This window comes from Euleptes europaea, chromosome 3 (genome assembly GCF_029931775.1).
Source record: "Euleptes europaea isolate rEulEur1 chromosome 3, rEulEur1.hap1, whole genome shotgun sequence".
NCBI lineage: Eukaryota > Metazoa > Chordata > Lepidosauria > Squamata > Sphaerodactylidae > Euleptes > Euleptes europaea.
Genome location: NC_079314.1, coordinates 66,298,704 through 66,311,605, shown reverse-complemented (window position 1 = coordinate 66,311,605; position 12,902 = coordinate 66,298,704). Strand labels below are relative to the sequence as shown.

Sequence of the window (12,902 nt, the reverse complement as noted above, 5' to 3'; positions counted from 1 at the left end):
CACACAAGGTTGGAAGAGACCACAAGGGCCATCTAGTCCAACCCCCTGCCATGAAGGATCCCACAATCAAAGCGCTCCCGACAGATGGCCATCCAACGAACATGTTATTTCCTGTAAACGTAACATTTCAGATTCTATATCCATCCCCAATAGCAATTATCTGATTGTTGCATTGATCTTTTCCTCTTTTGCCAGGCAGTATAATATTGGAATGGAAGAAGACTCTTGCAAGCCATTCATGTTCTACTCCTATGTGAATGATCATGTTGGCTTTTGTGGAAGTATAAAACAATTGCCGAGTGACTTTGTAGTAACCGAAATAGATACATCTGGGCAGTTTGTTAATGAAATTGCAACAGATCACAAGAGTAAGGACACCTCCTCAGAACAATTTAAGATCTGCCAGCAGGAGTGCAAAAGACCACGGCTGAGCTCTCCAGAGCTGTGTCTAGAAGAGGAATGTTGCAGTGTTCCAGATGACGGCGCTCTGTGTACAGCAGAAGGTCTTCCTCCCTCTGCTAGAGGTGCTGAAGATTTTGAAGACAGTAATGTACTTGCTTGTCAGCTTGACAAAGTTGCTACTCTGGACTCCTTGTTAGAGGACTCTGTATGCGAGCGGCTAAGGCTGTTCGCTTGTAATGTGAAGGATGTGTGGAATTCGAAATCTGAGCCAGCAGTTTATCCCTCTGACTTCTCCCTTGGTCCAATACTTGATAAGAGGACTCGTGCCAGTTTGCACTGTGCCATAAGACAGCAGTATCCCTGCTTGATCACCATTACAAAATGTGGTGAAATTGTAGTGAAAGCAAACCAAGATTACCAGGAGCTCTGCCACTTAGTGTCTGAAGAGGAAGCATGTGGTTTTCTAAAATTTTTAGATGCCAAAATAGAAGATTCAAAGTTTGCTTTTAGACCTGATGGAAATAAGGAACACCGTAAGAAAGTTCACCATTTTATCAGTAACAAATTTGGAAAGCTGGTAGAAACCAAGTCATTCCCTGACCCTCAGCAAAATGCTGTGGTTGTGGTAAGGTTTCGTGAGAGATACGGTTTCCGAAAAAGGACTAATGCTGATAGTGGAGAGAAACAAGAAATATACACAGGTAAGTATGTGACCAACACTTTCTTGGAACTTTGAGTATTCAAAATAAATCTGCTTATTACTTCCTTCTATTAAGTGAGAAACCTTTCTCAGATGGACTTCTGGCAGAGAAAGTTCTTACACTTAGAAGATAGGAGTCACTGGATCCAACCCCTAGTCAATAAATGTGAAGTAGTGCTGATACAAGTCCATAGCCAGAAATGTTATGGTGAAAGGTTGCAAAAGTATACATTAAAGAAGACACTGTAAGTCAATTTCCAACAGCAAAAATCTAAATATGGCTGATATGCTTAAACATGTTTTATTAATTTAATTTGGATTTTAAATACCAGGCACCCATTCTCATCTAGGCCTAGATTGTAGGGGCCTTCTGATTAATTAATATTCCATTCAAAACTGAGACAGATTGAGAGGGATCCTGCAAACCAACACTGGAAGGCAATGATGGTTCAGGATCTTCCTTCTCCTATACAAAGGCCTTTCTGACCCAGGGAAAGTTTATTCCTGAGGATAAGGGACCTACATGGGCTATGTGGGATAAATAGCTGCAGTGGGGATGAGAGGGGAACAAGATCACCTCTAAACAATTTTTGCACTTCACAAAGAAAACCACAAGCTCATTAATGTAAGTAACAATGTTTCATCCCAATGTATGGTAATATTTTCTTTTAATTTTAATAATATAATATTTTAGACGAATAAATAATACTTGTATGTGGTAAATTTCATTATTAGCTCATGAGACAGCTGTGATTACCAGTAAGCAGCCGCAACCAAAAATTGACCAACTCCTTAAACCAGAATATTTCTAAACCAGCTGCTCCATTCTTCTCAGGTGAACAAGCTGATTTAAACAGTAAATTTCCTCAGACCTCCTCTCTTGTGAAGCCATCTTTCTTGCATCAGTGTATTATGTGCATCTGTGCATCAGAGCAATGAATTCATAAGAAGATGCAGTGGTTTTATCATAATATTATTTGCAGCTTTTACTCTCCGGAAAGAGAACCTGGAAACGCTTGAAGCAATTGGCTATTTGTCTTCTGAACTTGGTGTACTGTCTTCAGACTTCAGTTACACAGGCATTAAAGACAAGAAGGCCATTACGTACCAGGCTATGGTGGTGAAGAAGGTAACTCCTAAAAGGTATTCAATGCTGGGTCACAATGCGGGTTGACACCATTTATTGCAACTCGTACCACTTTAACTTTTTGCAGAAAATGGTAGCAAAAGATTATATTGTAATCCCACGTTTATATTCTAATTTGCTCAGGAGTATGGCTTCATCCTTCATACGAGATATAGATTATGTTGGGCTGTAGAGCATGGTATGTGGAGGGGAGAGTAGGTTAGCCTCAAAGGATGCAGATTATAATTCCATCCAGCCTTTCTGATTTGCTCTCTTCATAAATCTTCTCTGAATTAATACTGGTCACATAAAGAAACAAAAACAAAACCTAGAATGGAAGTAGAATGCTCCGTTAAAATTGTTTTCTCACTTCCACCAAAGCATTCAGTGGTGGTGATAGGTTTGTGTTCACAGTGATAACAGGGAATGGTAAGGGTCCCCAGAAGGTGGCTCATGAGGTGCCAGTAGTTCACTGGCTGCCGCTGAGTAGCTCATTCCTCCCCTAGAAAATATCACAAAGTATCTGCTCTAGGGTTTGTTTGTTTTTTCTTTAAAAAGCTTTCATTCCATAGGATTTTTCTCTTTTCAGCCTATCTGATAACTTCATTGGTAGTGCTCTTCCTAATCCATATTGTATCTCTAGGAAAGAACAAAACTTGGCAATGTGCTGGGGGAGGGGGCAAAAGTAGTTTGGAATATTTTCCATTTGTTGGAAGTAACTCTTGGCTGGTGACTCCTCCTGTATAGCAATACTTAGAATCGTGGGAAGAAAGGGGATGGCATGCCATCCTTAAGGGGTTTGATGGTTGCATATTACCATATAGCACATGAGTGACTAGCTCATCCTATAGTTTATCCTACAGCAGAAAACAATGAGGATTAAAGAAATGGTGTCAAAGCTTTCCCTCTTTGATATTTGTTGAAAACGATATCCCTTCTCTTCAAATTACTGATTAGCTGTTCCTTGAAAAATGTGTTTGCTTTGTCTGTTCATCCTATAGTTAGGAATTTAGCAAACTGGTATTATGTTGCTGGTCTTAGAGATGTGTCAGTAGAGCTCAACTCTTCATTCACATTCTCCAGCTCTGATCCCTGGAAATCTGTTGTTCATTAAACAGAATCTTTGTACCACAACACTCTCAGCCGTAATGCCTCTGTCCTTGTCAGCCTTACAAAAACAAATTCACAGGACTGTTTCTTTTCTTGGGTGTGTATTATACATAAGTATAATTGAAAACACAGTGGATGGTTCAAATTTCGGGCCTTGAATTGTTCATCTGACTTTGCAGCTCTTACTCACTAGCCAGCTAAGGAAATGGGGGTTTTCTCCCCCAAGTAGAGTGGCTGCAAAATTAGACTTACATGGTGGAAATGCTTATATCATTTAAGTTTTAGTGTAGTTTAAATCTGCCAAGGCCATTGGTAAATTCTTTCCTTTATTGATGCAGCCTCTTTAACTCTGCATGACCAATTAGTGCTTCCTCTTGGTAAGTTCTTTTTTTCTTCAGTACTGTTCCACAGGACATCTCTCCTGGCAGCTTTGCTCTGACAAGCATTAGCCTAAGAACTATATCACCTGTATGCTCTGTGCAGGACCAGATACACTGGTGCAAAAATAGTGTTTTGGGCCAGTAATAAGACTTGTGTATGAACATTTATCAGTATGTGACAAATTGATAGAGCTTGCTAATATGAGTATTTCTAATAGCCAATGAAGTATCTTAACCTTTAAATGATCACATGACAGGATGGAAATTGAGCACTTTGCCAATTGATCCTAAGCTTACTAAAAGTAGGGGCAGAATTACATATCCCTGTGTTAGCTTTCATCAGCTGCAGCACCATGTTATCTCCGCTCTTGTCCCTATGAACATATAAAATAACTACCTGGATACACTAGAAATCTCCACAGATGCTGGAAGGGATTTCCAGCATCAAGTGTAACTTTCCTGTTTCCTTCCTCCCTCTGCAGCCCCCGTGCCCTCTCAAAATGCTGCTCCTGGGGGACAGAGGACTCCCAGGAACAACAAGAAGTGTCAAAGGTCTGTAGAAGAAGGGATGGATTGTCAAAATTTGCACACACACATGCACACCCTGCCTGCTCTGAATCCATAAGGATTCAGCTGAACCCATCTTGTAACATGTAGGTTTTTACAACCCTCATATGTTGTTCCTCCTCTCTATTTACTCCAGTGGGAAAGCTACAGATATTCTGGTCTACTGAAATCAGTGGGGTTTAGAAATGCTTCACTTTGGTTGGCTCATTTTGAAGCCTGGGTCAGGACAGAATGTAGCAAGTGAAAACTGCTGAGTTGCGCTCTCTGGATTCTGTATTCAAATGCTTCTGGGAGGAATTTATATTGCTTTAATTCTGATTGTTCATACAACACTGGCTTTTCATATAACATCCCTTCTCATGTTTCTGTATGGCATCCATCTTCTCACTTTCTTCTCACTCTTCTTCTGAATGTTTGGGTAGGATTTTCTTGTCTTCCTTCCCTCCCTCCAACAACCAAGTGTTTGTGTGATACTGGGAAAACACTATCACAGCTATCTTTTAAATAAGTGTAGCCCACGCAACATGTGTGCAACTATATAATAAACAGTACCCTCTCCCCCCATAAAAGTATCATGTTGCAAAACATGGAAAAAATGTTTTCCTGTTGCACTGAGGGAAGTAAACTGAAACCAGTGACAGGGAGAAGGTGAACTACAATGGGGAAAGCAGAGGTGGGAGGGAACAGAGCTTGAGTTATATGTGGTGCAGGTCATGGGGAAAGGACTTACCCTTGTAAGTATTCTACATGACCTTAGTATGTTTAAATGGTTTTTTTTCTGTGTGCCACTCCAAACACATCTAGCATTACTGTACCAGTAGTCAGCTGCTGGGACAAAGCCACCTCTGGGAAGCTAATACCACACACACCCAGGGCAGCACATGGTAAATTCATTTTAAAATGGTAGGGTGGAATGTTTAAAGTGGAATACTTATTTAGGTAAGTGCTTTCCCCATGATCCATGTTGCACTAGGGCTAATTCTTATTTTTAAAGGGGAGGTTATTGCAGACTTCCTGTTTATATCTGTTTTGTTATAGTGTAGCACTGACTGAAATGTAATCTGTGATATCTTTTAACTGCAGTTTACTGGATGGTTGAACTAGTTTCCAAATCTGTGAACTCTGTACATATCATATGTGTGTTTGTTTATTACAATATTTGAATCCTACCTTTTCTCTTGGCTCAAGGCAGTTCTAGCTAATAATTCATATCAGAGCCTCAAGGCCAATCTGGGCCATGCATTTTTTTTCATGAAATCTTATACTTTTAGGAAAATATATTTAAAATATTATGTAAAGTCCAATTTTAACTATTTAATTTTTCCCACTAGAACAGGACATGACATTTCCAGTTGTTTTCCTTGTGCAGACTAAAAGAACTTGGAAGGTCAAGTGAGAAAAAAGGAATGTGTGTGGCTAATGTACGCCCTGCAAGCCAGCCACTTAGGCTTGGCCAACTGCAAGGAAATCACTTCTGTATCCTTGTGAGAAATTTAAAACAGCACAGCAGTGACTGTTCTGCAAGCCTAAAAGAGAGAATAGTGGAAGCAATTGAGAATGTCAAGGTAAAAAAAAGGGGGGTAATGAATGCCATCTCTAGTCTTTGTCTTTCCAACGATTTCAATGTATTGTGTATAAATGCAGAGTATTCCAAAATTCCATTTAACTTTTATTTCTAATTTGTAGAAAAATGGCTTTATCAATTATTATGGACCTCAGCGATTTGGTCAAGGGAAAAACGTCCAGACTGATCAAATTGGATTGGCTTTGCTGAATGAAGAGCTGGTATTTTTCAAACTATACAACATAATATCTAATTATTCTTCTCTGTAGCTTAATAGTCAATGGTACGCCCTTCCAGTTTGGCTGGGACAGCCCCAATTTATCATAGCAAAAACCTCATCAGTAGTTCCATTTGGAAAGCAGTCGGCTCAGCAATAGGCAATTCAATTAGGCTTAAGCAAAGAAACTGACAAAATTATTTTAAATGCAAATACTTTTATTTTTTGCTCCTCAAAATGTTTTCCCCAGAAGCTTTCATGCTAAATGCAAATGGCATGCTTTTACAATAGTACAGTTCTCTCTACTATTCCTACTAAGAGTGAGAAAGATAAGATTAAGGCAAGAAGAAAATAAGGGGCAGATAATTAGAGGACCTGATTGGTTAAGAAAGGAAGAGGTAACAGTGGAACTTCAGCGAGGGGGTTTTAAAGGAAGGGGATGAAGGATAGGAAGAACTCTTGAAAACGCTTGGTTCAGCCTCCACTCACCTCAATCGTTTCTTGGTAGATAATCAAAGAAAGGGGGGAAAGAGCTACCTTCTAGTCTTTCTCATTCCTCCTTTAGCAAATCACCATACTTCCCAAGCCTAAAGGCTACTGCACTGAAACTTTTGTTCTAAGGATTCAAAAATTGCTCCCTAGTGTCAGAGCAAGGCCATAGTGTGCAAGAACTAAACAGATGCTAGAATTTAGAGAAATTACTCGTTTCACTTTTTAAATAAAGACAAAGATCCCATGAATTCTGAACAGCATTCTTTGCAAAAAATTTCCCACCCAGTGACAGTGAGAGAGCTAATGGCTCCATATGAGGCTGCACTGATTGTGGGCCATGGTTCAGGCTGAGACTTGTAATAATGATAACTGACTGTTTCTGAATGTGTGCAGGGGGCCCTTTCAAACCTGAACAGTTTCCTTCACCAAATTAGCAGCCACTTTGAGAATATTTAGAGTAACTCGGTATTTGTCTTTGCTTCAATTGCAGGTCAAAGCTGTACGATTGTTTTTCACACCAGAAGATACAGATGATCCTGTAAATAAGGCAAAAAAATACTTTCTTCAGACTGGTAAATATGTCCATATAACATAGTATTGAGGGGGAAAGGAATTTGACTATAAGATTGTTACTGCTAGTGTACCCAAATGTTTGATCTCCTGTGCAGCCAATCAGACTGAGTAATAAGCTGTCGCTTGACATGAGAACATTTGCAATGTTTGCTTTTTATACTGCTGGTCATATGGAGATACAGAGTTTTTAAAAAAAGATTATACATATTATTTCAGAATGGACAGAGAACGTGAATGACTGTTATGGCTGTAAAAACTGCAAAAATGTTTTCCCATAGGTTTCATAACCTTTTTGAATTTCATTAGGACCTTTTAAGCACAGGCCTTAGTCTGCTCATAGCTTTCAGAACAGAAACACTACATAGGAGAACCTTAAAGCAGCATGAGCCACTGCAGGCTACCTCAACAAACAGCCATCTTCCCTTGAAAAGACTGGAAATAGAGCTAGATGCCTAACCTGTCTAAGAGACCTGTAAACCCGTTAAACAGCTCCCCCGCCCGCATGCCCCTGCCCCTCCCTTCTCCTTCCAACGGCTGTTGGTGGCTTTCTCTCCAGAAATGAGGACACAAAGGGGATTGACAGATATGAAAAAGTAGACAGACTTGGCTCTCCATCACAGCCACTCTTTGTAGGAAGGTGTTTTCTTGTCCCCTAGATTTGACCTTTCTCAACCTAGGGAAGATCTGTTGGTGGACTTACTGGGTTGGCTCCAAGCTAAATTTTCTAGAGGCTGAATGAAAGTTTCCCATCTTACGTCCCCGCACACACACTGCAGCCCACTGATCTACACAAAATGCTGCTCCTTGGGGATAGGATACCCTGAGGAATGGCATGAGGCAAATCTGCATCAGGAAGGACAAATCGTTGCAAATTGCAGATTCAGTCTGGATCCAACCCACTAAGTTTAATGCACATGTCTAATAGGTTTTGCACATACAAAAATGCATATTGAAAAGATGACTTTCTGGGAGTGCCATTTCAAAGTCTTCTATAAAAACACTGTTCCTCATTGAGAAAAATAAACAAAGGCCTATTTATAATGAAACAGCTTTCTCCTTATGATGTGACATGTCTTTTTTTCTTTGTATGGAATTAATGGACACATTAAGGATTCCCTCTGTCTCTCCTGCATTCAGAAAGTGAAATGCTTTAGCTTTAGCCACTTAGAACAAAATCGTATTTTCCAAAAAGGCTTCATTTGCCAGCATATGAAGTTGAGGAATGAAGAGGAAATATCTTGGGAACAAAAGAGTTTGTTTTTACATACATCTGAGCTGAAAAAGCAGCAGGCAAAGGAAAAATTAAATGCGCATGGGCTGCCTGCTTCTTCCCAAATAGTCATGCCCTCCCAGCCTCTTTTGCAAAGCGGAAATAGCAGCCAGGTTCTGAGAACATCTACTTCTATCCTTAACCAGTGTTTCTCTTTTTCAGAGGATGCAAAGGGCACCCTTGCCATGCTGCCTGACTTTAAAGTAAGAGAGAAGATGTTAGTTCGTGCATTAAATCGCTATGGGATAAATCAAGAGGGGTGTTGCCGAGGATGGCTCAGCATTCCTCATTCCATGCGTATCTTATACGTTCATGCATACTGCAGTAAAATTTGGAATGAAGCTGCTTCCTACCGGATTAAGACATATGGGACAAAAGTTGTGAATGGTGATCTGATCTTTGCTGAAGAAAGTGCTGCAAATTCTTCACTGAATGCCAAGGTAATATGTGAGCTCAGAAAACATTGATAACAGCCAGAAAAGAAATGTACTCCAATTGTATGTTTTGCATTTTAAAGCAACCCCATTTATATATTGATCTTAAGATATCTTTATTTTTAATACCAGGTCCATGTAGTAACATTTGCAGAAGAAATGGCCAGTAAATATACAATAAATAAAGTAAGTTTGGTTTAAAATGTACTTTGAGTTAATAAAGGAATGCTGGGTTAAGCAGGGGCTTCGGGTTAAGTAGTATAATTTTATCTCTTGGCTGTATTGCTGGAAAATGTTCATGGGGGGAAAAAGACATAGTAGCCTGAACAAAAGATCTCTTTTCATGGAGATATACAAGCTGTAGAAATGTTCAGAAGTGTTTTTCGGTGGCATGAAGAAGCCTGTGGAGATTTACAGTCTTCTAAGCCCATTGATTTTAGAAAGTTGTAACTCTGTTTAGCATTATACTGCAAGTGTATGCAGTTTGCAAGCGTGTGCACCTTTGTGCATTTGTAGGCTTTCTGCAGAGGTTCATCTGAATATGTGAATGGAGCCAGCAGAGGTGATCTTGCCGCCCACCATGTGCATATTCTTTTGTGCTTTCGAAGGTTTGCACAGCCCTACAGATTTTGAATGCATTTGGCTCAGGTTTCCCAACCCCTTTTTAGCTCCTCTTCATGCTGACTCTCCTTATGTATTCAGGCAGTTCCATGCAGATCTTCTAGAGTACCTTTTGAATTGGGATCATGTCTTATCACAGAAAAGACTCAACTCGTGTTACTTTTGTCTTCCCAAAGGTTATTCTCCCAATGGTTGGTTACAGCATTCAGTATCCCGCTAACAAAGTCGGAGAGTGGTACCATGAAAGGCTGGCCAGAGATGGACTTCAGGCATGCAAGTTTAGACTTCCTACATTACAGCTGAATGTGCCTGGCTGCTACAGACACATCTTGAAATATCCTCACAATCTATCATATAGTTTCTTAAAAGACAATGAAAGCAAAAAAGTTACTGGAGACAGTCCCCTAGACGATTCAGTGACTTCTCTTTCTATGTCATTTTGGCTTGATTCATCATGTTATGCCACTGTTTGCTTGGGAGAAATCATGAAATGTGATATTTGAAGAAAAAAATAAATGTTTAGCACTACTTGACAGGGATATGGTGAACTTATTGAAGCTGGCACAACCCCTGTGGGAGACACTTGTTAGGGAATGCTTTGGAATTTGGAGCCATAATATATCTAAAAAGCTGCCTCCGGAATTAGGCTATTTGTGTTTTGCATCAGTTGTTTGAAAGTCATCTGAATTTTGCAGTGGATAAATAGAACCAAATAATAACATCACATCTTCCTGTAAAAACTTGAAAGAGAAAAGTGCTTCTTTGAAAGCTCATTTGGGGGTAAAAATATCTATTTTATAACAAGCTAGAATGGAAAGAGAAAACAGACGTTGTTCACACCTGGAAATTTGGGCAAGAGTATATTCTTTACATCTTACATTGTTTTGTATAAAATACAACCATATGTAAACTGGAGACCCACAGCCAAGTGAAACAGAGCTCACTCCCTTTCCTTGTTTCAGTGAAAAGCGAGCAGGACAGGGCGAGGACCAGCTATGTTCCTGAACTGTACCAAAGTGGGAGAGTTGTTCTTGGGTTCAGGAGCAAATTCAAATCAGACAAGAATTGGGATGTCTTAGACTACCATCTCCAAGTATGGGCATAGTTTCTAGGTGAAGGCAATGGATATACTTTTAAAGGTTATCACCAATATTGTGAACTGGGCTCAGAAGCTAAGAAGATGCCAGTACTGCTGAAGAGGAATAGAAGTCATTTGCTTCCTGAGGCTTGCTACATCTGTCAGTGAAGGGCAGCAGTTCACATAAAGCACATTGCAATAGTTGACAAAATCTGGATGGTGGAGATCAAACCTTTGATAGCAAGCATCTCACCAGTCTTAACCTGCTGAAGTCCTCAACCCATCCTGCCACGCGGCATCCAGCAGTAGCACAACCGCGGTTTTAAGCTTTAGGGGGAGTCTAACTACTCCACCCCTCTCCCCATAAGCCACCTTATTAACCAAGGTAAAATAAACCTATTGAAAGCCACCTTCTGCAAAGCAGCACCCTAGAGCTTTGACCCTTGGTCAGTCTGTGTAACTAACAGTTATTTTCGCATCATGCATAGTGCACATATTTTCCATTTTTTTGTTTAGACAGTCTTTTAACAACTGGACTGCACATAGTACTTAATTGCATGAACACTGACCCTAGTAAGTTTTCTTTATTTTGTAAAATACAGCAAAAGGGCTGAAAATTAAAGTGGAAGATTGTTGAATAAGGGGAGAGTTCTTAAATCTTTCATGTTGAGGGATTTTTCCACTATACATTCTCTCCCTGTTCTTTCAACCTGCCTTTTGTTCTGCAAGGGAAAAAGATATTGTTTGTATCCTACAAAGTGCCAACGGAAGGTGCATGGATTTTTCCTGCATCCCCCTTCCCCTCCCTACTTCTCAGTCTTTTTAGATCCCCAGAAAGTTTAGGCAAATTGCTTTGCCTTCCTATTCTTTGCCTCCTCGGTCTGGGCCTTCTGCTGCCACCATTCTGTGGAGTAGGAGAGGGGCATGAAGGGCTACAGGCCCTGGTTTGAGTCCTGCATGGCGGAGACCTAGAGTCTAACTCAGGGGCTGGTGGTGAGGTTTCCCTTGCGGGCTCTGGCAGAGTGGCCTCTACTGCTGCTGGTACATTCTCAGCAGGCACTTCTACAGTTCTGGCTCCTCCCTGATCCCTCTGGTCCTTCTCAGCTACCAGCCCAGGCTCCTTAGGTTCCTCCCCTGAGGATCTGAGTCAGATTCACTGAGCTGGTTGGAGGGGGTCATGACACTTAGATTCATGGAGGATAGGTCCATTACTAGCCCTGGTGACAAAAAGGAGCCTCCATATTCAGAGGCAGTAAACCTCTGAATACCACTGCAAGAAGGCAACATCAGGGGAAGGCCTCAGCCTCTTGGCCCTATTATTGGCCCTCCAGAGTAGCTGGATGGCCAGGGTGTTAGACAGGATAGATTAGATGAACCACTAGTCTGACCCAGCAGTCCTCTTTATATTCTTATGGCTTTGTAGGCAGAGTGAGTAGATTACAATTTGAGCTCTTCCTTGGTTTTAGTTTGATTTCCATCACCTTTGCTACCTTAATGGTATGACAGCATTGGAGGTGGCAGCATGGACGGTGTGAGCTTAGGATCTCAACTGAGTCTTGCTTCTCTACTGCTAGGGGCCTTAGTCTATTTTTCAGCCCCTATGCTGGCAGAATTGTGCTAGTATTAAGATTACACCAGCAAAACAATGAAAACAGCATAACCATGATGCTAATAGCAGCATTAAGTCCCCATCAGCAGTTCATCCAAGATCCACCACACAAGAAACCATATAAGGGATCCTATGATTCTCTGGGTGATATAACTATCACAGGTTTATGTTTGCACTGTTATTTCTCTGGTTTCTAGTTGTTTTCTTACTTCGGTGGCCAGCAGAGATGAATCTTTGAAAGGCCACTGCATTGGGGATCAATTCTTTTAAAAATAGATAGAGTGCAAAGAACGACTTTAACACTCAACAATGAATTGCCTTTCTGATGTGTCTAGAACACACCTAGTAATGTGAGGTTTCACCAAGTGATCTCATTCTAGTAGTTTTTGGCTTTTTAAAAATCAGGCACAGCTAATTACATAATGGTAAGATCATTTCCTAGTATGCTAGTGTTCTTGCTGTATATACTTGAAATTGTGACTTTGAAACAACTATCAGTGTTTTGGCCCAACTAGCTAACCAAAGAAATACAAAAAATTTAAGACAGAAATGAAAATCCATGTAATACGTTTTATTAGAGCCAACCAAACTTAATGCAATCTATACTGCATTAAAATTTGGTCACCAAATGCTGGCAAGATCAGATCCAGCGTGGTTTAGTGGTTGAGACGGGTGGTTTGGAGCGGTGGAGTCTGATCTGGAGAACCAGGTTTGATTCCCCACTCCTCCACATGAGCAGGGAGGCTAATCTGGTGAACT

General features: G+C 40.6%; 1 protein-coding gene across 2 annotated transcripts; it reads left to right on the top strand.

The window, feature by feature from the left end:
* The first annotated feature begins 202 nt into the window (after positions 1 to 202).
* PUS7L (pseudouridine synthase 7 like) lies at positions 203 to 9,986 on the top strand. 2 transcript variants are annotated; one of them, XM_056846092.1, is made up of 8 exons: positions 203 to 1,103; positions 2,086 to 2,245; positions 5,655 to 5,850; positions 5,972 to 6,070; positions 7,049 to 7,130; positions 8,564 to 8,841; positions 8,968 to 9,021; positions 9,633 to 9,986. In XM_056846092.1, the coding sequence occupies exons 1-8, from the start codon at positions 212 to 214 to the stop codon at positions 9,957 to 9,959; spliced, it is 2,088 nt and encodes a 695-aa protein (XP_056702070.1). In that variant the 5' UTR covers positions 203 to 211; the 3' UTR covers positions 9,960 to 9,986. The 2 variants fall into 2 exon arrangements, with proteins under 2 accessions (XP_056702070.1, XP_056702069.1); XM_056846091.1 differs by having other exon boundaries at positions 212 to 1,103; positions 2,167 to 2,245.
* The last annotated feature ends 2,916 nt before the right edge of the window (positions 9,987 to 12,902 follow it).